General features: G+C 34.0%; 1 protein-coding gene, 1 long non-coding RNA gene and 1 pseudogene across 3 annotated transcripts in view; 1 reads left to right on the top strand and 2 right to left on the bottom strand.

The window, feature by feature from the left end:
- Positions 1-26,753, bottom strand: part of LOC308630847 — a 499,668-nt gene that overhangs the window by 143,422 nt on the left and 329,493 nt on the right. The window lies entirely within an intron of this gene.
- Positions 1-26,753, top strand: part of STAM2 (signal transducing adaptor molecule 2) — a 49,928-nt gene that overhangs the window by 15,393 nt on the left and 7,782 nt on the right. The window contains exons 2-11 of the mRNA XM_081262070.1: positions 7,875-7,959; positions 9,420-9,495; positions 9,602-9,700; positions 10,596-10,742; positions 12,115-12,184; positions 12,763-12,949; positions 20,022-20,116; positions 23,030-23,109; positions 23,235-23,322; positions 24,262-24,316. Coding sequence (XP_081118196.1) covers positions 7,875-7,959; positions 9,420-9,495; positions 9,602-9,700; positions 10,596-10,742; positions 12,115-12,184; positions 12,763-12,949; positions 20,022-20,116; positions 23,030-23,109; positions 23,235-23,322; positions 24,262-24,316 — 982 coding nt within the window. The remainder of the gene's footprint in view (positions 1-7,874; positions 7,960-9,419; positions 9,496-9,601; positions 9,701-10,595; positions 10,743-12,114; positions 12,185-12,762; positions 12,950-20,021; positions 20,117-23,029; positions 23,110-23,234; positions 23,323-24,261; positions 24,317-26,753) is intronic.
- On the bottom strand, positions 1,881-2,541 carry LOC308631222 (protein C1orf43 homolog; annotated as a pseudogene). The gene has a single exon. The product of its transcript is annotated as a protein C1orf43 homolog (transcript).

The raw sequence follows: 26,753 nt of genomic DNA, 5'->3' as shown, positions 1-26,753 counted from the left end.
CATAGAGTGTATTTTGACATATATACATGGAGTATAACTTATTCTAATTAAATCCCATTCTTGTGGTTGACCATGATGTGGAGTTACACTGGTTGGGTGTTCATATATGAACATAGTAAAGTTATGTCTGATTCATTCTACTGTCTTTCCCATGCCCATCCTTCCTCCCTTCCTTTCATTCCCATTTGTCAAATCCAATAAACTTATATTCTTCCCTCCCCTCCCCTTTATTGTGTGTTAGCATATCTCTGATGCAGATGCATATCAGAGAGAACATTAGACCTTTGGTTTATTTTTTGGATTGGCTTATTTCACTCAACATGATAGTCTCCAGTTTCATCCATTTACTGGCAGATGCCATAATTTCATTCTTCTTTATAGCTGAGTAGTAATATTCCATTGTGTATATGTACCACATTTTCTTTATCCATTCATTTATTGAAGGGCACCTAGTTTAGCTCCATAGCTTAGCTATTGTGAATTGAGTGGCTGTAAATATTGATGTGGCCAAGTCACTATAATATGCTGACTTTAAATCCTTTGGGCATATGCTGAAGAGTGGGATAACAGGGCAAATGGTGGTTTCAGTCCAGATTTTCTGAGGAATCTCCGAACTGCTTTTCAGAGTGGGTTGCACCAATTTGCTGTCCCACTAGCAATGTATGAATGTACCTTTTCTCCCATATCCTCGCCAATATTTACTGTTTCTTGTATTCTTTATATACATACATATATATATGTATAAAATATAAATATATACTAATTAGACATGACAGTAGAATGAATTTTGACACATCATACATAAATGGAGTATAACTTCTCATTTATGGGTTGTACATGATGTAGAGTTACACAGAACATGTAATTATATATGCACATAGGGTAATAATCTGAGATTCATTCTACTATAATTCCTACCACCCATGTCCCCTCCCGTCCCTTCACTCCCCTCTGTCTAGTCCAAATCACCTCTATCCCCCAACCCCATTGTGAATTAGGATCGGCATATCAGAGAAGACATTTGGCCTTTGGTTCTTTGGGATTGGCTTATTTTGCTTAGCTTAATATTCTCCATTTCCTTCCATTTACTGGCAGATGCCATAATTTCATTCTTTTTTAATTATTTGTATTCTTGATAATTTCCATTCTTTTTATTTTTTAATAGTTCATTTTATTAAATAACAAATCCATAAAACCAGACCAGTACACTGCTCTATGATCATCTTGTATCTTGGCGTAGATTATTCCAGGTATCAGAACATTTCCTTTTGTTCATTTATTCACAACAGAGATTGAATGAAGGTAAAAGGGCAGATCCTTGTACACGAGGAAAATTGTGTTAATGTTTCAACACATCCTGGTTTAAGTGGAGTGTCAGGTTAGGTTGTTCCACATACCACCTACTTCCTTGCTCTATCCCCAATTCTGTCCACCTTTTCTACCAAACAACTCTGAGACACCCTAAAATCAAGCAGTTCTCGTTCAGTTGAGTACAATAGGATAGACATGAAGATACCTTTCACATTTGGGATTAAATAGGCTGGAATAGGTGAACTATGGCCAAAAACAATTGAAGATTTTAAAGAAAGCTGTGACAGAAATGGAAATGACATCTGAACTCAAATATAGAAAAAAAAATTCTACTGGGGGGGGAAAATCTTAGCTGATATTCTGAAAATGCCTGTAATAAAGAGTTGGGGAATGACCTTTCAGTTACGACTTTAAGAACCCTGGATACTACAGGAGCTTTGGCTAACACAGTCTGGGCCTGCTGAGCCAGATTTCCTGAGGGCTGCCCAGCAGACAGCCTGTTTTGAATACCACAGCTGTCTGGTTCAGTCTGCAGCGAGAATCCTTCAGCTCCATCACAGAGTGCTGTCCTATGTGTTATAGTTGTCCTTAAAGCTCTTCAATTCCAAGAAATGCTTGGCACATTTACTCTTCTCTGACTGGAGGGAAGGTATGTAATTTGGATTGAAGTTGGGGAGAATTCAGGGGACTGAGTTAGGTCTTTGGCTACTGACTGGTGCTGTTGCTGAGAGCTCCCAATTCTTGCTTTGACCACAGTGGCCAACTCACTCAGGCCTCTTGATAGCACAGGTACTCTCTCGGGCCAAACACCCATGTCCCATTGTGAGCTGTCTCATATCCATCCAGCAGGGTATTGATAAGTACCTTCTACACACCCTTGAAAAGAGTACTAGTGTTTTCCAGATCTAGCAAGTAGGAGTGGAAATTCAGCATGAAATGGGATCTCAGAAGTATGGATAGCATCCAGAGCTTATAGAGGTAGTTGTAGCAACTTTGATTTTCCTGACTTTCCAGTTGCAGTTTTGTATCATCATCTGCAGGGAGGTGGGGTTCATACATGATATCCTGAATCCTGGATAGTAGAATATCAATATCCTCTTTCAAGTTCTTGGGGGCATTGTGTCCCACAGGGACATGAGGTCCCCTTCTAGATTTCATTGCAAAACGCATGATTTGCCTCTTCACAAAAATAAATAGTAGTACAAATACTAGGCTCCTGTAGGCCATCACCAGCACGATATTCATCCTGAACATCCAGTTACTACTGTATGCCGTGGCCTCCCTCCTTGCCCAGAACTGTTGGGGTTTTCTCGCTGTCCTGCCTGTTAGCCCCAGCTCCACCTAAGCAGTGGGCCTGGGTTCCCTGGAGCTCCCTGGCCATTTCCTTAGCAGGCAGAGTGGGGGAGAACCAAGCCAGACCCACCCTGAAACACATGGCTGATGGGTGGGCTAGGAAAGGAGGATGATGTCTTCCTGCTTCCCTCCCAGCGTGGGACTCAGGCAGGCAGTTGATAATTGCCATTTTGACTGAAGTGAGATGGAATCTCCATTGAGTGATTATGCATTTACTTCTCTGTGGATGAGTTTTTGCAGAGGCTTTCCCCTGTAGGGAGAGGCTTGCCCCTGTCTGGTGCTAAGGCATGCCCATTACTGTGGTTCACAGTAGCAAGTCTATTTGCTTGGTTGACTCCTGATATTTTATTTTATTTTATTATTTCTTTTGTTTCTCATCTTGTTCATAATTTAACCAGGAAAGGGTTATTTGTTATCTACATGTATAGAAAAAAGTCTACAAAGAGGCCTGGGGATATAGCTCAGTTGGTAAAGTGCTTGCCTTGCATGCATAAGACCCTGGGTTCAAATCCTGACACCCCCCCCCCCAAAAAAAAAGAAAGTCTACAAAGATACATCATGATTTTAAAAGGGACTGGTTGATGTTTTTTTCTTTTTGAATTCGTTGAATTTATAAAATATGTAATTAAGACATAATTAAGATGGATACAGTGCCATATCCCTGTATTCTCAGCTACTCAGGAGATTGAGGCAAGAGGATTGCAAGTTCCAGGCCAATATGGGAAACTTTCACCTATGCCAAAATAAAATAAAAAGGGCTGGGAATGTAGTAGCTAGTAGAAAAACACCTCTAGTTCAATCCTCAGTACAGGGGAGTGGGGTGGGGTGGGGAAGCATTTAAAACCTTTAAAAAATATAATCAGGTCTGATTTTCCATGTAGAATTCTTCTTTTTACAGGAAATAAGCTGGACCTGATATTCTTCTACCTTCATAATTGGTACTTGGGTCTAAAACTTAAAAGAGGCAAGAATATATTACTTTTCCAATATTACGGATTTGCCATTTCATCATGTTAAAATAATATGTGTTTTTGCATTCTATCCGTAGTGTTAGGCCATTTGCATGGTTTTTTAAAAAGTGAGTTCCAACATTTAACTGAATTTAACTGATTTCTCTTTCCTTCTTGGAAAATAGAGCTATTCTCTAAGCTTCTTTTTCTTTTTAAAATTGGATACCAATATGTAGAAAAATGAAAGTAGATCCCTATCTGTCACCCTGCACAAAACTCAAATTGAAATGGATAGAAGATTTAGGAATTAGACCAGAAACCTTGCAAGTGCTAGAAGAAATCATAAGTTCAACACTCCCTTATATGTGTTGGCACCTACTTCCTTAACAAGACCCCCAAAGCACAAATAAAACCAGGAATTAATAAGTGAGATACCATCAAGCTAAAAAACTTCTGCACAGCAAGGAAAACAATTAAGAGCATGAAGAGAGAGCTTACAGAATGGAAGAAAATCTTGGCCAGCTACTCCTCCAATAGGGGATTGATATTCAATATAAAAAGAACTCAAAAAACTTAACACCAAAATATATATAACCCAATCGATAAATGGGCAAAAAAATTAAACAGAAACTTCTCAAAAGAAGAAACACAAATGGCCATCAAATATATGAAAAAATATTCAACATCTCTAGTAATCAGGGAAATGCAAATCAAAGCTATGCTTAAGATTCCATCTTACTCCAGTCTGAATGGCATTGATAAAGAACATAAACAATAATAAATGCTGATGAGGTTGTGGGGGAAAAGGTATACTTGATGGGACGATGGACTAATACAACCACTCTGGAAAGCAGTATGGAAATTCCTCAAAAAACTAAGGCTGGGGACTGGGGTTGTGGCTCAGTGGTAGAGCCACTTGTCTCGAATGTGTGAGGCACTAGGTTTGATCCTTAGTACCACATAAATAAATAAAATGAAGATATTGTGTCCATCTACAACTAAAAAAAAAAAATCTAAAAAAAAGAAATGGCAAGACTTGATTTAAAAAAAAAAAAAATTAGGCATGGAACCACCATATGACCCAGCTATCCCACTCCTTGATATTTTCCCAAATGATCTAAAATTGGCATGCTGTAGCAATACAGCCACTTCAATGTTTATAGCAGCACAATTCACAATAGCTAAATTATGGAATCAACTCAGATGTCCATCAGTAGATAAATGGATTAAGAAATGGTGATGTGTATGTATGTGTGTTTAGTTTCTACTTAGCCATTAAAAGAATGAAATTATGGCATTTGTTGGTAAATGGATGGAAATGGAGAATAACATGCTTAGTGAAATAAGCCAAGCTAAAAACTAAACTCAAGGGTCAAATGTTTTCTTTCATATGCGGAAGCTAGGGTAAAATAAAGTGGGGGGGGGGGGAAGAATAGGATAACATAAAGGGAAGATCAATATTGTAGAAGGGGGAGATGGAAAGGCAGAGCAGAGGGGAAGCAATGCAGAATGAATTCTTTTTTTTTTGAGAGAGAGAATTTTTTAATATTTATTTTTTAGATTTTCGGCGGACACAACATCTTTGTATGTGGTGCTGAGGATTGAACCCGGGCTACACGCATGCCAGGCGAGCGCGCTACCGCTTGAGCCACATCCCCAGCCCGCAGAATGAATTCTTAAAAAATCATGTGTATATATAAATATACCACAGGGAACTTCACTTTTATGCATAGGTAGAAAGAACCAATCAAATATAAATTATTAGACAAGTGAAAGGGCGTCTAGTAGAGTAGAGGAAGGAGAATGTGAGAAGGGAGAGAAAAGGGAGAGAAACAGTGGGATCATGAACTGAAATCAAATTTAATGCATATATGAATTTGTCAGGATGAACCCAGCTGCTATGTATAACTATAAAGCTCTTAATAAAAAAAATTATTCCTTGCCATAAAAAAGAACATTATTCTGGATTCATATATTCTTCCTATGTATTTGTGTGTGTGTGTGTGTGTGTGTGTGTGTGTGTGTGTGTGTGTGTGTAGGTTTTACTGTGTTTGAAATTACAGGATATATTAGTTTAGAGGGGAAAATGCATATATATATTATTATTTTTCTTCGTAGTGCTGGGATGGAACCCAGGGCCTCGGGTGCACCTCTATACTCCCAGCACATAAAATTCTTTAGGGTGTTACCATATATATGTGTCTGTGTCTGTATATCTCTTGATTGTTGTTTGCTTTTTGGTATTGGAGGTTGAACCCGGTGATGCTCTACCACTGAGCTATATTTATATTCTTAGCCCTTTTTATTTAGTTAGTTTGTTGAGGGTTTCACTAAGTTGTGGAGACTAGCCTCAAACTTGTGATCCTCCTGCCTCAGCCTTTCATGACATTGGGATTGCCACCTATATGCCGCTGGGCCTGGCTACTTTTTAATATCATTATCCAAAATAATTGCATGAATTCATATTGAAATTTTATAAGATTCAATACAATGAAAATACAATGATTCAGTCATATTCTAATCATTTTTATAACAGTTTGCTGTTTAATTTTTACTTTGATCGTGAAATGTATCACACTACAAAAAAGATTTTGAGAATAAAATAAAGAACTTCTAGATGTACACTGTCAAATTAATAAACAGAAGCCACTGTGTAATCTATTTTTGATTCCCCCCTCTAGTTTAATGTTTAGCATTCTTATGCATGTTTACTCTTAACTATCTTTGTGTGTTTCTGTAAAAATGCAGGGTATATCTGGTGTGGTGGCACATACTGGTAATCCCAGCAGCTTGGAGGCTGAGGCAGGAGGACCACAAGTTTGAGGCTAGCCTCAACAGTTTAGTGAGACCCTGACTCAAAATAAAAAATAAAAAGGTCTTTGGATATAGCTCATTGATAGAGTGCCTCTGGGTTCAATTCCCAATTACCCCCCCCCACCAAATAAAAATATAAATGTTTTGAATATTTTAAAACTTTAGGGAAAATATTCAGATATTACTTCTACTTCTGGTAATGTAAAATATTATAGATACTTTGAAAAACCATTTGCCATATCCTTAAAAAATTAAATAGTTAACCATATGACCCAGCAGGGCCATGTGTCAAAGAGAATGAAACGTATGCCCACATAAGAACTTATACATGAATGTTCATAGCAGCAGTATTATTTATTTATATTAGCCAAAAAGTTTAAAAGAAAAAGCAAACCAAGGTGTTCATAAACTGTTGATTGGATGAATAAAATGTGCTATATCTATTCAATGGAATATTATGCAACAATAAAAGAAATGTTGATACATGATAAAACATGTATGAACTTTGAAAATATGCTATAAAACAAGCCTCTTACACAAGAAGATACATGATACATGGTTTTCTTTTCTTTTTCTTTGTGGTGCTGGGGATTGAACCCATGGCCTTGTGCATGTGATGCGAGCATTCTGCCAACTGAGCTATATCCCCAGCCCCCGATACATAATTTTCTTCATGTGAAAAGTCCCAAATAGGTGAATGTGTAGGGATGGAAAGTTGATATGGAACAGAATGAACACTGACTGCCAGTGGGTGCAGATTTTTTTTGGGGGGGGAGGGTGATGAAATGTTTTATAATTATTAGTGATGGTTGCACAAATCTGTGTACTGAAAACATTGAACTGTACACTTTAAATGTGTGGATTGTATTGGTATGTGAGTTAAAGCTGTTTTTTAAAAGTTGACGTGAATGTTAGAAATTCTTCAGTGATTAACTTTTTTTGACTTCTCATTATAAGTTAATGCTACTTATTATGAGCCCAAGCAAATCATTGTATTGTGATATTCATGCATTTTTGCACATTTCATTTTGCATATCATTTTTACATTCCATTGCATGACTTTACTGTATTTCATTAATCTGTTTTGTTTTGCTATTGAAAATGATTCATTGAACAGTTTAATAAATATTTCCTTATGATGATACATTTTTAAAGCTTTCTCCCAATTTAGAATTTGACAGGAATATTGATGATGCATAATTTATTTAGTTGTTTAGGAGGCATTTTACTATCAGTAAAATATACCATACCTGAGAATATTTAATTATATAATTTTAAAATTGAAGTTAGTAGAAGTTCTCTATCTTCTGAAGTTTTTCTGTAGTTTTTTTTTTTTTCTTGGCAAGAGAAGAGGTAGGGCTTCTTAACTATTGTGCCTTTATTGGTTTTAAGTGTTTTGTAACACAAAATTATACACTAATTATCATGTATGTTAATATATCTTAGAAAAAGCCACAAATGAGTACAACACCACGGAAGATTGGAGTCTTATTATGGACATATGTGACAAAGTTGGAACCACTCCTAATGGGTAAGATACTCAGTAAACATTTAGGAGCTTAATTAACCTGTGTGTCTTCATGATGCAACTTTGAAAGTGAATCGAGGTTTTAGTTTTAACAAAATTATTTAACTTAACTGTTATTGAAACTGTTTAATTTTGAGAGATAAAGTAGAGAGAGCCAGTAGGCTGGGTTTATGAGATTAACCTTATCCTGAAAGAGCAAATGGAAAAGAGTTCAACTGAAAACTTGAGCTATGTTGGCATAGGTAATTAAAGGTTTGACACAATAGGGACACATGTTATAAAAATGAATAGATTAGTTACTGGGAGAATTTCCCTATACTTAGACATATATGAGAGTCTTTCCATAGTAAAAAGGTAAATAGGTCTTTTGATGAAAAAGGTGAATGTAAGAAAAGAATGCTGCTGGGCGTGGTAGCCCACGCTTGTAATCCTAGTGATTCAAAAGACTGAGGCAGGAGGATTGCAAGTCTGATTCCAGCCTCAGCAATTTAGCAAGACTGTCAGCAATCTAGGGGGACTCTGTCTCAAAATAAAAAAATAAGAAGGACTGGGGATGTAACTTGGTGGCAAAACACCCCTGGGTTCAATTCCCCAGTACCAAAAAAAACTCCAAAATTTATAGAGTGCTTTTCAGGAAGGTATGGTAATTATGCAGGCTGATTATACACTAAAAGTGTAGAAATTGTGAAAGCATTTTTTTAACATTAAACTCTTTAAGTTTTTTTTTCTTTTTTGCAGTACTGAGGCCTCACATATACTAGAAAGTGCTGTAATGCTAAGCTACTCCCCCAGCCCTTTTTAAATTATATTTTAGGACAGGGTCTTAACCAAGTTGCTCATCTGGCTACAAACTTGTGATCTTTCTGCCTTCTGAGTAAATTCCAGGTGTACACCACTGTGCCTGACAATATTCAGCTTTTTCATGTGAACCTTTTAAGAATGTACATTGGCACTGGGGATGTGGCTCAAGCGGTAGTGCGCTCGCCTGGCATGCGTGCGGCCTGAGTTCGATCCTCAGCACCACATACAAACAAAGATGTGTCCGCCAAAAACTAAAAAATAAATATTAAAATTCTCTCTCTCTCTCTCTCTTTCTCTCTCTCTTTAAAAAAAAAAAAAAGAATGTACATTGTACTAATTCTTTTCAAGAGAAGAATTTGCTGTCTGAAAGCTCTTTGTCTCGAAGAAATGAAGAGAGAATTAGTATGATATGGTTCTCTTGTGTTGACTGACATTTTGTGGAATGATTTGTCTCTTGATTTGGGGCTATACAATGTTTACAACAATTTTTTTTTTTAAAGATCTACAAGTTTGTTAGCAAAAGAGTGTGTAAAATCATAAATTTATAGACTTATTCCTTAACAAAGTAAAGTTAAAGTTATTTGCTTGAAAATTTCTTATATTTTTTAATGTTGGAGTTAAAATTGTTAAAAAATACTTAACTTTCTCCATTTTTTTCTTAGAGCAAAGGATTGCCTAAAAGCCATCATGAAAAGGGTAAATCATAAGGTTCCTCATGTTGCTCTGCAGGCATTAACTGTGAGTAAAAATCATGTTATTTGACTAAATTATGAAAATGACATTTATTTCAATAAGGAAGATAATATTTCAACATTTATATATTAATTTTTATTTTAATTAATAGCTTCTTGGGGCTTGTGTGGCAAACTGTGGAAAGATATTTCATTTAGAAGTGTGTTCCCGTGATTTTGCAACAGAAGTACGTGCTGTGATAAAAAATAAGGTAAATTTTCAAAAGAGAAGAAATTTAAGTCATTAAAAATATATGTTCATTATTTTAATTATATATAATGTATTATAAATTTAAATAAATATTTTAGATAAATTGAAAAGAAGCTTCTTGTTAGAAATTTGATTTAAAAAAATTTTATAGCACTAAAATCTTTTTTCTCCCTAAGGAATTTATGTTGTTAATTTAGCTAATCTTTGAGATCTAGTAAGTAGTCACTGCTTTAACCATTTTGGATAGTGTCTTGTTTAATGTTCCTCACCACTTTTGGAAGTTAGATTCTCTTTTTCCAGTTTTATACATGCAGAAACTGAGGCTTAAAGGGAAGTAACTTTCTGTGGTCATGCAGCTATTAAGTGGCAAGCCAAGATTTAGATCTAGGTTTCTGTGACTCTAGATTCCTACCTCTAACTACCATTCTATGTTGACTCCCATCAGCATTGGTGAGCAAAGGGGATTTTAATCTTAGAGCAGAGTGGAGGGGGCCCTCATAAGGTTGTTACCAATTTCTTTGAGACAGACACTTAGAAGCACCATTCTCATGTTTTTAGTGGTAAAAATCCCAGAAATTTAGTCAAGTTGATATAAAAATCATAATGTAATATAGAGAATGTTGAAGAAACATAGAGGATATAGCCTTGAAATATGAGGGATTTATTAGTCATCCAAGACTTAGAAATTAATGTTCCAGAAGGGTGATTTTACATGGAACAACTCTATCTTGCAGTCTAAATAGGCATCTATCAATTATTCACACCAGGTATTGCCAGATTTTTGTTGATGTTCATATAATTAAAGAGAATTTTGGTGAGAATTCTGTTAGTTAAATAATTTTGGTATTTATTTTAACTACAGTGGGTTTTTCACCCCCTCCCCCTTTCTTTAAAAGGCTCATCCTAAAGTATGTGAAAAACTGAAATCTTTAATGGTGGAATGGTCAGAAGAATTTCAGAAGGATCCCCAGTTTAGTCTCATATCTGCAACTATTAAATCTATGAAAGAAGAAGGAATTACTTTTCCTTCGGCAGGTTCTCAGGTGAGAGATTCATTCAGATTCATGATTGGCCTATACTAGTTTGAAGTATGAATTTTATATGAAAGATTATAGGCAAGAGATGTCTTTTTAAAAATTTTTAAAAATATTTTTAGTTGTAGATGGACACGATACCTTTATTTTGTTTACTTAGTTTTTTTTATGTGGTGCTAGAGATTGAACCCAGTACCTCACGCATGCTAGGCAAATGCTGTACCACTGAGCCACAACCCCAGCCCTAGGCAAGGGATGTCTTGATCATCATTTCCCACCTCCATTCTTGAAGTGACAATCTAACATAGTGCCTTACATTTAGTAGACATTCTAATTGTTCAGTGTTTTTCCTCTATATTGGAACTTTGGAAAGTGGATCTATAAAGTTAGAAATTTTGGCATGGGGGAGCTAGGAAATAGTAGGATGGCAGGAAGGGGAGACAGGAATAATGACTCATGGAGTGGGCTAGTTCTTTAAGTTTGTGGGAAACCATTGTCTTGACTGCTTTGCTGTCAGTGTCTTTTTTCCCTCCAGTTAATATTAAGCTGTGGGCTAGAGAAAGAAATTAAGGAGGAGAATACTATATTTTCTTTTGTTTTAGATTTTAAGAGACAAAGCAGCTTTAGGTTTAGCCGCTTAGACCTAAAGATACAGGGTTGAGTTTTGAGACAGATGCCTTATAAGTAATAAAAAGCAACTGTTGTGCCCTTTCTACATATTGTTCTCAAAAATTGGTGTTAAAGAACTAGTTAATAGTACTAGGGAGGTGGCTCAGTGGTAGAATGCTTGCCTAGCACTGGGAAAAAAGAAAACTGATTGGTGGTTCATAGTTCTGGATATCTGTCTTTATATGCCATTAAATTTAAGCATTACCTTCTTTATTCTGCTATAGTGGAAAGCCACCATCATCAACTAGTTGAAGAGGACTTCAGATGTATTCCTAGAACTGTACCTGATTTCTCTCTCCCCTTCAGTATTTATGACTTCTTGTTGGTATCTCTTCTGTAGCTCTATGCCAATAGCAGTAGAGCACCTCTCATTGAAGAAGATATCTCAGTTGAAATCAGGAAGTGTAATCAGGAAAGACTCACATTTATTCATTCTATAAATTTTTAAGTACTTTCTTTATGCCAAGTTCTGTGTTATATACCAAAAAAAAGTAAGCCAGTTTGTGCCCTTTGTGCACTTATAATTTTTTTCTTGAAAACTCTGATGTTTTAGTATTTGAAAACAGTTACTTAAAATTGTCATAAAGTGCTTGACTTTTAAATGAAACTCAAGTTATATCAGTATTTTTTAAAATTAGCATTTGCAAGTAATTATAGTGCTTGTGTTTCCTTTGAAAATATACTTATGTTCATTTTACTCATACATTTACAGACTGTCTCAGCTGCTGCCAAGAATGGAACATCATTGAACAAAAACAAAGAAGATGAAGACATAGCTAAAGGTAAAATGATCAAGCATGTATAATTTAGCATCAATTAAAATATCCTCACCTGAAAATTTTAATGAAATAAAAATTATAATAAAACTAGGTGTGCTTTTAGTTGAGGTAGCTCAAATATAAAAATCAGGGTCTTAAGTAAAGGGGAAAAAATGACAGGATGGATGTAATTCATTTTCCTTTTCAGTAATATGTATTTAATGTCCTACCTTTGGAGAGATTACATTTCACCTTTTCTGTAATGCCAAAGTTATGAGTCAAACACAGAAATGTGTTCACAGTTTGTCCTATATGGAAAGTTACCCATATTATAATGTCACAATCTGTTTGCTATAAAAATAATAGCTGCTGTATATGACAGACTGTGATAATAAGGAATGAGCAAAAACTATTTTAAAAATGTCGTGTTTCCCTGCCCCACAGAAAATTAACTGTTTAGCATTTAATTGGACAAATAAAATATTCATTTGATTTATTGTTAACTATCTTATCTGATATTTCTTTTTAAACTTTTTTAAAAATCAGAATTAATCCTTGCTATCTTATGTTTTCTTTTTTTGCATTTTAATTTTTCAAACCAGCTATTGAATTATCTTTGCAAGAGCAGAAACAACAACACACAGAGACAAAATCTTTATATCCATCTGCAGAAATTCAGTTAAATAATAAGGTTGCACAAAAAGTGAGAGCTTTATACGATTTTGAAGCTGTTGAGGACAATGAACTCACCTTTAAACATGGTGAAATCATTATTGTTTTGGATGACAGGTATGTTTTAAATATTTATCTATGGAATTTTCTGAAGTTTTGAAGCACAGTGTCCTTAACTGAGAATCCTGAATATTCAGTTCCTTGATTTTTGGTGTATTTAAATCATAACAACATTTTCAACTCCTTGTTTTTTGTTTTTTAGGTAAATGTTAGACAAGATGTTAGTTTCTTGTTTTGTTGTTAAATTTACTAGTAAAGTATTCTTTATCTCTTATATGAATGATGTGTTGATATTGTTGACTAGCACAGTTAAGAAATGAATATTCAGTCATCTGAATGCATTTGCCTTGGTATTTGTATATTACAAAATTATTGGCAGCAAATCTTTGGGAAGAAATATTACTGCATTATCTTGATCAAAGCAACCACAAGCTATGCTTGGCTCCTCCTCATTCCTTAAATCTAATACTCTTCCCTCCTTATAGGTTCTCTGTAGTTTAAAAGTGTAAGAAAAAATAGATCGATCTATATTGAGCCTGATTCTTTTTTTTTTTTTTTACTTTTAAAAGAAATTGATGAAGTTAGGCACAGTGATGCACACCTATAATCCCAGTAATTCAGGAGCCTGAGGCAGGAGGATGGAAAGTTCAAAGCCAACCTCAGCAACTTAGTGAGACCCTGTCTCAAAATAATAAAAAGGGCGCTGGGGATGCAACTCAGTGGTTAAATGTTCCTGGGTTCAATCCCAGTACCGAAAAAAGAAAGAAATTGATGAATTTAGCAAGTGTGAGACCTGACAGCTTGTTGCTATGAACAGAGATTGCAAATGTATTTCTTAACTGTTATAAATAACTCAGTCAGAATATACTAGTCTAGTATATTTTTAAATGAGTAGATACATAATGGTTACTTTGTTGCAGTTAATATTTGAGAAAATGTTGTTATAGACTCTTTAATAGGAAACGAATGGGGACATAGTTCTATTTTCATCAAACCTAGAATAAAATGGGAATTAAAATTACTATACACAGTTGTATATAAGGCAAAATGTGATGAATACCATAAAAGGGGTACCATTGGATACTGGAAGAGAGCAGATTTATACTTGGTGCAGGTATCCAGGGAGATGGCTTATCCAGGGGCTCCATTTCAGATGAACCCTGATTGATTTTGAAAAGAAAGGAAAATTTTGCAAGAAACTGAGAACAGGAAAGGGAAGGCCTCATAGGCAGTCAAGGTAGGTAGCACTGTGTTTAGTGAGAAAATAATATTTTTGCCATCAAATTTGTTTTAAAATAATTATTTGAATTGCAGCACATGATCCCTAAAGGGGAATAAATAGAAATAAAGAGGTGACATGTTCTAAATACTTATAGTCTGCCATCAAATTTATTTTAAAATAATTATTTGAATTGCAGCACATGATCCCTGAAGGGGAATAAATAGAAATAAAGAGGTGACATGTTCTAAATACTTATAGTCTTTAGGTGCCCATCTTCTGAGTATGTTTAAGTTAGAATAGTTACCAAAGAACTAGGTTTACACATTGATACTTTTATATAACTATAAAATTTAAGACATTTATACATAAAATGAATACTTTTTCTGTTTTAAATTTAGAACATTATGTGTACATAAGAAAATTTCTTAAACTGCTGTTTCCAAAGTAAATATAGTACTGCTTAATAGCACAAATATTTTAGCAGATCTGTACTGCCCTGTCCTATGTAATAATCTGTTCTTTTTTTTTTTTTTTTTTTCTGTTGAAACTGCTAGGAGTCTTTCATGCAGTTTCGGGTGATATTATTTGGCTTTTCTGTGGCATTATATGCCTATTGTAGTCTACTGACCTCCATCAAATAGAGGGTTACATTATTGTTCTACACCATTTCTTTTTCACGGACGTCCATTTAAAGCACAAACTTATTAAATAACTTAGACTAATATAATTTTCAGTTGTCTTGTTACTGCAAAAAAGAACTCTTGTAACTGCTAAGAGAATTAAACCTGAGGATGATGGAATAGATAGGCTGATTGCTGTCATTTTTATAATAGTCTTACAGTTGCCATAGGTATGCTTACTAGTAAATTTGGGTTAAATGTTGTCATTTTATGTGATTGATAATCACTAGCAAAATTTTAAACATAAATGCAGATTGGATGGTACTATTAAATGTCATTCTTCAGTTAAAAAGAAGTCATCCAGATGATCCAGAAAATGATTCTCTTCATTATTTTTAGATTGCTATGGAGTTGAAAGCAAAATTTTCACATGCAGAACTTCAAGTCCCTTGAAAGTTTATCACTCTTGAGTCTCATTTTAAGAAATACTCAGTTGATTTTAAAAGGCACATATTTCTTATTAACAGAAAATATACCCAAAAAACCCTTTAATTTTCTACATTTTTAACTGTAACTCGTTGCTCCTGTTTTGTTCTTTATGTAAGCATTTCAAATAATCAAGTGGAATTATTGCAGTTTGAAAAATGCCATGTTCTGATTAGACCTCTTGTACATTTGGTTCTCTGCCTGGAAAGCCCTGTCAAAGAAGACAAAAGCATTTAGAAAAGAAAAAGAAGTTTACTAGCAAGGGAGGTTTGCAAAGGAGTCCAAGTTTTACAAGAATTGGCTCCTCATATTAAAAAATACAAAAGGTATTTTAAGGAAAAGACCCCCCAGAAGATTACCAGGGTTTCTAGGTTTCTAGCTTTCTATTTGTATGTTTGAGGTAAAAATAACAGTTTTTTTCGCATGATTTTATCCATAAAGGACATAACTGACCTTTATTTATTGCCATTGCAAAACACTATAGATGAGTTGTTTTCATTAAGTCAATGGCATATGGGAGAGTGTCAAGTTTTCTCCTTCCTTCCTTCCTTCTTTCCTTTCCTTCCTCTTTCCTAAAACTAGATAAGATATCCTTGCATTTTTTCTTCTGGTTAAGAATGCAAAATTTTTGTTTCTTCATATTTTCTTGTTTATCTGCATCAGCAGCAGACAGATGCCATTTTTATTTCCATATTCCATAGCCTTAATTTTCTTTTCCTTTTTTTTTTTTTTTTTTTGTATTGGGTATCAAATTCAGGTGCACTTGGCCACTAAGCCATATCCCCAGCCCTATTTTGTATTTTATTTAGAGACAAAAATCTCACTGAGTTGCTTAGCACTTCACTTTTACTGAAGCTGGCTTTGAACTCAGAATTCTCCTGCCTCAGTCTCCAAAGCTGTTGGGATTACAGGTATGTGCTACCTTGTCCAGCTTTCTTTTCCTTTTGATGAGTGACTACTTAAATCTTCAAAACCCACCCATGTCAGACTACCTTTTCTGAGAAACCTTTAAATCCTTCCCACTTTTAGCTCCCAGTAGAGTTAGGAGTTTCCTTCTCTGTGCTGCTGTAGCTCTCTGAACATATATAACAATATTCCTCATAACTGTATTTTAAGTATGTTTTTTACATATCTCTCCTACTTAATCAGTTGATTGAAGAAGTGACCTCCTTCTTTGGCTGGGAGGAGGGAGCAGGAGAAAGTAAAGTAAATAACACTCTTACTTGGTAGAAGTTGAAACACTGGATTTTAAATTTCTTGAGGGCAGAAATAATGTTTTAATTATCTTTGCAACTTCATTGCTTAGCCAGAAAGCACTGTTTAGTCCTTGATAGAATTTCATTAATATTAACTGAATAATCAATTAATTGAATGTAAAGTTTATTCCTTATACTTACATTATTTTTTGCTTAGTTTTGATTTATTCTTCCCTAATACAGAAAGCTCCAAGGGTAAATGACACATTTGAAAATTTCCTTAATCATTTAATGATTTATATGAAATTATAGTACTGAATCACCTTAATTTAGGAATTTAAACTTGAACGATATTTTGTGCCATTAACATTTTATAAAATGAACTGGTAGTCAGTGGAAAGAATATAGAGCCAGATAAAGATTGGAAAGGAATCATCATGCTTTGATGTGGTTTTTGGTTGTTTTTTTGGTTGCCTCATCAGAGAGTTTGTGGTAGTAGTTGGGAAGAAAGTTGTGATACATTATTAGGACTACTAGTAAGGCTGTCCATACAATTGTTGATAGGTTCAAATAAATCCCATGTATCCATTTCAGAAGTGTGAATTGTCTGGTTTTATCTTTAAAATCCTCTTAAGTTTAGTTTTACTTTTTAGAATGCAAAGCTCAAAGTTTTGATTCCTAAAACCACACACACAATAAAAGATTGTTACTTACAAATACCTGTTTAGTAAGTCAACTTTGTTAGAAAGAAATAGACAAAATTATTGTTATTTTCGGATACTTTGAATAGAAAGTTCAGTCAGTGGGTTGAGTTGTTTTAATTAAGTCAGTAGCTTATGGGAAAGTGTCAAGTTTTCTCCTTCCTTTCTTCCTTCTTTCCTTTCCTTCCTCTTTCCTAAAACTGGTAAGAGTTTATCAAGTTTGTTAGGTATAACTTCAATATGCAAAAATCAGTGATATGCTTTAATCTCAATTAGAAAATGTAATAGAAAAGTCATTCTCGATAGTAAAACAAAAAAAATCAAATGAATGAACTAGGAATGAATAAACCTAAAAAATATGTAAAGTCTTTATGGAGAAATTATAAAATTCTTGGAAAGATAGAAAAGAATATAAGTATTCTTTATTATGTTTATATTTATAAAAGTACAATTGGAGAGAGACATGGTAAACCTTAATATTAGAAAGATTTAGTTTTTCTTATGTTATTGCATAAGTTTAGTATATTTGCAGTTAAAATTCCTACATAAATTTTTTCCAGAGTCCTTTAAAAATATTTTAATATAGATATAAACATGTGAAGATGTATAATAAATGAAAAAGAATAACAAGAGTATTTCCCTTGCCAGATATCAAGGTGTATTAATAGGCTTTAATAAACAAATATATAGTAGTTCCCTCTTATGAGGGATATGTTGCAAGCCTCCCCCAGTGGATGCTTGAAACAGGATGGTACTGAACCCTGTATATACTGTGTTTTTTCATATACGTACATTCTTATGAAAAAGTTTAACTTATAAATAAGGCATAGTAAGAGATTGAAAACAATACTAAAATACAACAATTAAAACAAAGTTATAAAAGTAGTAAAAATTATGTGAATATGGTCTCTATCATATTGTATTATAGATCTTAGCAACCTCAGCATATAATTTTCTTCCTTTGCTTACTTAGAAGGTCAAGAACTTTGGCTGGTGATGTAGCTCAATGGTACAGTGCTTGCCTAGCATGTATTAGTCTCCAGCACTGGGGGAAAAAAAAAAGCCACTTTTCACTTAAAGGATGCTTCTTTGCGACTTATTTGAATTGTACTAGCAGTACCATTCTTGTGCTTTGGGTCCATTATTTAATAAAATAAAGATTATTTGAACATGTACTATGGAACATAGCAGTCAATTTGATAACCAAGACAGTTGCTAAGTTTCTAACATCAGGGTAGCATATATGGTGTGGATATGCTAGACAAAGGAATGGCTGACTTTTCAGGGCAGGATGGTGCGCCTGAAAAACCTATGAATTTTAAAAACCTATGAATTATTTGCTTCTGGAATTTTCCATCTAATATTTTTGGGTCATGATTGACCTCAAGTAATCTGGAATCACAGACCAACACTGCAAATAAAGGAGGGACTTCTTTGTGGACTATTACACAACAGAATGGAATACAGAAATAGGCTCATGCACAGAAAGCTATTTTGATAGTATGCTGTTTTTGTATCATAAGTTAGTAGAAAAAAAGTGATGGGCTATTCGGTAAGTTTTGATGGAATGAATGACTCTTCTTTTGGTACAAAGAAGATAAAATTTGAGCTTCACACAGTACGTAAAATCTTGTTTCAGATAAAGGTGGGAAAGGGGTTAAAAAAAGCCTAAAACTATTAGATATTGGTTCAAGGGTAGATTACTAAATTTTATTACAGGGGAAAAAAACCCACCATAGAATAAAGAACCATAAACATATACTTAAAGGAAATGATAGCCTTGAGAAGAAATCAGCTTGATTCAGAGAAATAGTTGCTATCCAGGATATGTAAGGAACTCTTACAGATCCATGAAAAAAAGATTACCCTGTGGAAGAAGAAAAATGGACAAAATAAATAAACAAACATTTTACAGAAGAAGCCATCTCAAATAGTCACCAAACACAAGTGGAAATAAGTACAATGGAATATGATTTTCTCTCCTGATAGCAAGTGTAAACTTAAATAGTTACCATATATGGGGTTGGGGGGACAGTAATGGGAGGAAGAAGGTAAACTTCCACAACTACTATGGGGAACATTTGACAATGACTAATAAAATTGAAAATGCTTATATCTCATGGCCCAGCAAGTCCATTGTTGTCATTTTGTTTTGTATTTTGTTTTAAAGATACAGTCTCACTGTGTTGCTCAGGCTGGCCTCAAATTCCTGGGCTCAGGCCGTCTTCCACCTCTGCCTCTCCAGTAGTTGAGCACGATAGGTGGACCCTATTATGTATGCCCAGCTTGCAAATCCATGCTTCAGTAAGCCTAGAAAAACTGTCGGATTGTGCCCTCTAATTCAGGATAATCATGACCCCATCTTTATGTTGAAAGACTAGGAACAAATAAATGTGCATTTATACAGAAATACAGCATGTTCTTATAATCAAACTTTAAAATAGATAAGCAAGTATTAATATATAAAATTAAAAAGATCTATAAGCATTAGCTAGCTGTCTTCTATGTTTGTCAGTTGACTGTAAATATATGCAAAAGAATGAAAAATAGACTGTCAGGAAGTTACATACCAGCTTTATGTCGATAGTGTGGTAAGAAGGATGTGAGGTTGGGACTTAGGGTCACTGATAGAGAAAACTTTATTGTTATCTGTGTTCTATGTTTTTTATAAAGCCCAGTATGATATATGGCCAATTGCTAATTAGTTCTAAATTTAGATATAAGGATATGTACATTTGTTTTATTTGTACCTTTTAATATCTTTTAAAAAGAACAACTTTTAAGTATAGCTGAATGTGAATTGATTTTCAAAATAGGATAAATTTGATTTTTTTTTTTAATCTCTCAACACTACAGTTTGAAAATGTTAAAGAAAAATGACATTTTTTTGCATTTTATTTTCAGTGATGCCAATTGGTGGAAAGGAGAAAATCACAGAGGAATAGGTCTTTTCCCATCTAATTTTGTAACAACTAATTTAAACATGGAGTCTGAGGCAGGTAAGTTAAATTTTAGAGAAGATTAAATCTATAAAGTTGTTTCGCTTAAATTTTTTGATTGGCATCTAATTTGTTTTCTGTCATTTATTTATAGACATTATAATTTAACCTACTTCTTTAGGGATTAATTTAGACTCTTCTCATATTTTAAATCTCTGAGACTTAATATATTTAGTGACCATATACATAAATATTTAAATCAACCTAATTATATAGTATAAGAGGCAGTTTGGTGTCTGTCCTGTACAAAGAATGTTGTTATTCATTACTGAGACATAGTGAAAGGGATAACTGGGGGCGTGAGGGGGCATACCTTGTTGGCAAGAGCCAAGTGTGATTACAAGAGTTAGATTTTATACTTTACCTCACCTCAGTTTGATCCTAGAAAACTCAGGCAAGAATAAAGTAATGTAATGAAGTCACTGAAGTTCCCCAGTTCAGTTCTTCTGAACACCACTCCATTCTGTAGCCACACACTGGTCTCCCTCAGCCACTGTCAGCCATGTTGAGAAAGCATGCCATTTGTTATACAGGCAGGGAGGCAGGAGATCTCAGTTATTCAGAACAGCTTGTAATAATGCTAATTGTGATACCTAGAAGTAAAATAGTTAACAGATTTTGAACAGTAATTATTTTATCAACATTGTGCTAAATCTTTTGTGCTGTTTCACTTAATTCTAAAGATTCTGGGTGATAGATTGTGTGTTGCCCTGTTTACTGATAAGGAATCTGAAGCAGAGGTATAACGTGTCTAATAACTGATAGAGCCAGAATTCAAAACCTGACTTACTAAGGGATATATCAGTGCTTATCCTTACCAGTTCTAAAGAAAGAACTTAAAATGAAAGCTTTGTACATTGTGTGTACTATTATCTTTTTGTGTAGAGTGATGCATTCAGAAAAATCAAGTTCTGAGAGGTGGATACTCATTCATTTGAAGACTGGGTACTTTTCCACTAGTTACTGTTTTATTCTTCTAGTCTGACTCTTTTTAGTAAACAGGAATATTGAACATTTTTTTAAATTAGATCTTTATAGTTATACATAGTAATTGGATTTGAGGACATTTTTTAATTAAACAATACTTAAGGGATCCTATATAGTGATTTCCCCTTATCATGATCTGGAGAGATTGAACTACAGTCTTGAAAGTAAAACACATTCTTGGTTTTCAATATGTCCTTGTGTTATGCTGAGCTCTGTTCTTTAGGACATAATTGAAAGTTTGCCAGATACTTGAATTAAGCAGTAACCATTAATTAAGATTTTAAAATCCTTTGGTTACACACATTTTTTGTTTTTGTTTGTGTGGTACTGGGGATTGAAGCCAGAACTTTATACATGCTGGACAAATGCTCTTCACTGAGCTACATCTCCAGTCCTTTTATTATATTTTTTTTTTAAATATTTTTTTAGTTGTCAATGAATCTTTTATCTATCTATCTATATATTTATCTATTTATTTTTAGTGCTAAGGATCGAACCCAGGGCCTCACACATACCAGGCAAGCACTCTACCACTGAGCCACAACTCCAGCCCTATTTTATTTTGAGACAGGGTTTCACTAAGTTGCCCAGACTGGCCCCAACAGTCTTCTGAGTAGCTGGGATTATAGGCCTGTGCCACCATGCCCAGTTGGTTATATAGATTTTTGTTGTAATTTTTTGTTTTATTAAAATTTAGAATATTCTGGCAACTTCCTTCCTTCCTTCCCTCCTTCCAATTGAATTCAGGGGCACTTTACCACTGAGCTAAGTCCCTGACCCTTTTTATCTTTTTAAAAATATTTATTATTTTTAAATTTATCTGTCTGTTTACTACTTTTGGGTACCAGGGATTGAACTTGGGGACACTCAACCACTGAGCCACATCCCCAGCCTGATTCTGTATTTTATTTAGAGGTAGAGTCTCTTGAAGTTGCTTGGCACCACACCATTGCTGAGGCTGGTTTTGAACTTGCGATCCTCCTGCCTCAGCTTCCTGAACCATTGGGATTATAGGCAGGCGCAGTGGTGTTCCTGGCCCCCCCTTTTAAAAAAAATATTTAGTTTTTAGTCATAGGTGGATATAATATTTTTTTATGTGGTGCTAAGGATCAAACCTAGTGCCTCACACATGCTAGGCGAGCTCTCTGCCTCTGAGCCACAACCCCAGCACTCCTGGCCCTTTTCAAAAACTTTTTTAAAACAGGGCCTTGCAATCCTCCTGCCTCAGTCTCCCTAGTTGCTGTGATTACAAGCATGCACCACCATGCCTGGCTTGTAAATTATCTTTTATCTGTCTTTTTATGAAAGAATATTTTGTTGAACTGGGAATGCAGTTTAGTGGTAAAGTGCTGACCTAGTATGCACAAGGCCCTGGGGTTGGAATCTAGCACCACACACACAAAAAATATTTTTTCATTTTGTGTTGTTTTAACTATTATCAGAGTATCAAAATTAGGTTAAAATCAGGTCTTATTTTGTCTATATAGGAAAAAACAGGGTTTTTTTTGGTAGAGAGGGACTATAGATGTAAGTATGAAATTAAGTATTAGGATAATAATCTACTCTCTTGTTTATTTAGTTACCCCATTGGTAACACTCAGTTTTTAGGAAAACACACACTAATAATGCTCATTTGCTTCCCTTAATGTAAGTTCCGAAAGTACAGGATTCTTGTCTATTTTATTTACTATGTATGAATGCCTGAAGTGATGCTTGGCACATAATAAGTGCTAAATTAATATTTATAATATGAATGTATATAATCACATTATGATATGAACATAAGTAATAACATTGATTATGAAATGGGATAACTAAAGAACTTTTAATTTTTTTCTTATGGATATCATAGGCCACTTCTAAATTAATGACTGGATATCAAATTAAATGCTATAGAACTTAAAGTTTACTTTGTTTCCATTGCAGCTGTGGACAAATTGAATGTAATTGATGATGATGTGGAGGAAATTAAGAAATCAGAGCCCGAGCCTATTTATATTGATGAGGTAGAGTCCTTCTTTTGTTTTAATAGTTAAACTATCAAGACTTTTCAATTGTATTATCTTTGAGAATGCTTGGGAAGAGTAATTTTGTATTCACTGAAGTTAAAACTTCTTTGACTTTTTATTAGGATAAGATGGATAGAGCCCTGCAGGTACTCCAAAGTATAGATCCAGCAGATTCAAAACCAGATTCCCAAGACCTTTTGGATTTGGAAGGTACTTAGTGAATATTGAGATTACTTTAATAATGTTTATTATTTTAGCTACTCATATTATTATGAGTTTCTTCTGCCTTGAGATTAGAAATCCAAGGTGGAGAACAGACTAGTGCAGTAAAATAGTAAAAGTATCATTTGAAAGATGTTGCTGTTCCTTCATATCCAAGGAGATCTTGGTATTTCTGTAAGCCCATTGGTGAAATTGGAGTTTTGGTGTCCAAAAGACAGAATTAGAAATAAAAGCCTATTAAATTAATTTAACCAAAAAGTTTAAAAGTCTTAATTTAAAGGTGACTCTAAAGGTCCACATGTGCATGTTCAATGTTAACTTTGAAAGGTAGACATTTGATGCATGCTAATGTGTCCTTTAGTTTGTAAGTAATATAAAGCAATTAAAACAAATTTTTTCATGCTTTTCTAAAGTCTTTTGTGAGAAAAATGTCTATAATAAATGAATAAATCTTCTTAAATCTTTTTATAGATGAAAAACTGATTATGGGTATAGAATATTTTATCTGAGCTGCTTATTTTATCTGTGTTTAGATTTGGAAATATATAAAATTTTTAAATTTTGAAATGCCTTAAATAAAAGTGTTCATATTTAATCTGCACATGGTAGTTACATATTTTATACTATAGCTTAAGTTTGTTTTATGTAGTTAATTTGTTTTCTAGATAACTTTTGGGGATGATTTCAAATGTCATAGTCTGTAAACTTAGTTAATAGGACCATGATGAGATTTTTATTTTAATTTTGATCTTGCCTTTGATTACATGATAGAAATATGTAGTAGCAATGGTGCTGAAATAGTATTAACATTCAATCTTTTATAGTCATTCTCAGTATATTATGGATGGTGCTGTATTTTAAAAAATTGTTGAAATTGGCTTAAACTGAATTAAATTCTTACATTTTTAAGCATTTTTGTATTTACAGATATCTGTCAACAGATGGGTCCAATGATAGATGAAAAACTTGAAGAGATTGATAGGTGAGATTTTTCATGCAAAGAATGAAAAGTAGAGTTTTCATAGGTTTACTTGTTTGGGCAAGCTTAGAACTAGTGATAGTTTTGGGCAAACTGTATTATCTGTTGCAATTATTTTATAGACTCCAGAAGCTAATAGCAAGGAGGTGCTTTTCATTTTGGTAACAATTTTTTTCATGGCAGTATGAATAGTATACATAAAATCCTGGACTCTTGTTCTTATCATTCCATTTTTTTACTTGGGCTGGAATTGAGGGGATATTGAGCAATGAAGAATAAAGTGAATAAAGAACAAGATGAACAGGAATCTTAGGCAAATATCATTAATATCATTATGTGAAACGTAGTTTCAAGTGAAATTTTCCTGATTTGGGAGGCTAATCCAAAGCAACAATTTTTTTCTTCTTTTTCTCTTCCTGTGTTCCTGTTTCTGTTGTCCTTCTAATTTTATTATCCCAGCTAGTTTTACTGTTCCTAGAAATAGCAGCAGCACTGGAGGATGGGCTATCAGAGTTGTAAGCTTTTAACTTGGTTCTGACATCTGTTATTCTTCCGAGTTTTCTCTCTGAAGTTAGAGGAAGAAGCTAAAATAGAGGAAAGGCAGGAGATGAGACCTTCTTATTCTATTGTCATCCTTTCTAGTCCTACACAAGCTAAGTGAACGGGCTACCACTGAATTATATCTCTAGCCTTAGCCCCTCTTTATTGAAATGCTATGTAAACAACACAAGAAGAAAGGGATCAAGTGGGACCAAAGTGTGAAGGAGAACAGGAAGTACTTTACTTTTTTCCTGTCTCTACAGAGAAGTACCTTCAGCAAGGCTTTCCAGTCACTAAAAATTATAATCTTTGTTCCATGGAGCATTTTTCATAAATCTTTTGTGTTTTCTACAAAAGTTAAAAATAAATCCCTGTGACAGTTAATGACATGATGGTGACAGTTTCATCATATTTTTAGAGAAAGCAGTAAATATGTATTGCTTAGTTTTACTGCAAGGAGTTAATGGTTAGTGTATAATCAAATTGGAAAAGATTTAAAAGAAAAATGGTCAGCATTAAGTAGGTATGACTAGCAGTACAGTTACAAACTTTTCTGGAGCCTAAAAATAATTCACATCACCTTAAGAGAGAATTTTGGATAAACATGAAAACAACTCCAAAAATGTTTAGATAGGTAAGAGATATCTATTATCTGAACTGTGTTCTAAACTTGTACTATACTTCTGAAGTAATTTCTGTAGCCTTGATCTAGATGCTTCTTCATTCTTTTCCTGTGTATTCCATGTGTTACTTTTGTCTGCTTTTATTCACTAGTATTTCAGTTTGGTCTGTCCATCCTTCCTCAGGGAATATCTTTAGTCCCAGCTTTACCATAAAGCCTTTTTGGTCTACCGTAGCCCAGAATAATCTCTTCTAAATTCTTCTGTTTTCTACCTATTTCATGTAATTTTGCATTCAGTTATATGTTATGTCATTTGCTATTTTCTTAACCTGGTCTCCCTGATAGGTTGTGATTTACTTTCTGCTTTTTCTCTTTCTTTCAGTATAGTTTTGAGTATAGTTTAGTAAAAATTTGTTACTGATTCGAAGTTATATATCTCAGAGCTTTAAAGGTGATTTCATACACACTTAATTTCTGTAGATTTAGGTGGTTTGTCACAGATACATCTGAAAGTAGTTTAACTTTATTTATATATTCATGCAACAGGAAACAAGCACTTTCTGTTTGTTGTTCAGAGGGAAATAGTATTATAAAGGAAAGGGCTTATAAGTTTTGATAGAGCTCAGACAGATCATTTACTTGGTTACTCTGTATCTTTTTGCCTGCCTCTGCCTCCTCCCTTTTTTGGTTACATTGAAAGAACCACATCCAATAAACAGGCTTTTGGATGCTTTAAGCCAGATAAAAAGTGGCCATTTGACTTTTTATAAACTTGGAAATTGCAAAAAAAAAAAAAAAAAGAAGAAAGTTGTTTATTGTTCCCAAGGGAACAGACAAAATTGTACCAAGTCAGAAGGGAAGGATTTGCTCTGGAGTTCCTTGAACAAATGTGAAAATGCTCTTATTTGGATTTGTTATTTCACAATAAGGTGCCTGGTTTCACCTACTTTCTCAAAATCAACCAATAGATAAGAACAGTAGAGATCTCCATGCATATACATTGCTTTTATTTGTATTTTCAAGAGTAATTTTTTTATTTAAATAATTTTTTCAGTTGATCTTTTTACCATATATGCAAATAAAAAGGTGATTTTTATTTTTTAAATAAGAGTTTGCTCTCATTTTAGTCATATTGTACTTCACAGGGGCTGTGGGTCTTTATAATTACTTCCACTCAGGAACTTTTTGTTTATAATTAAATTTTCAACATAAACCTGTAATATAGTAAACTAAATTCTTCTAGCACCAGAATTATGAATTGATTGCATTTTATGATAT

This window comes from Spermophilus citellus, assembly GCF_964194105.1.
Source record: "Spermophilus citellus genome assembly, chromosome: 11".
NCBI classification, from domain to species: domain Eukaryota; kingdom Metazoa; phylum Chordata; class Mammalia; order Rodentia; family Sciuridae; genus Spermophilus; species Spermophilus citellus.
This window is presented reverse-complemented; position numbering and strand designations above follow the sequence as displayed.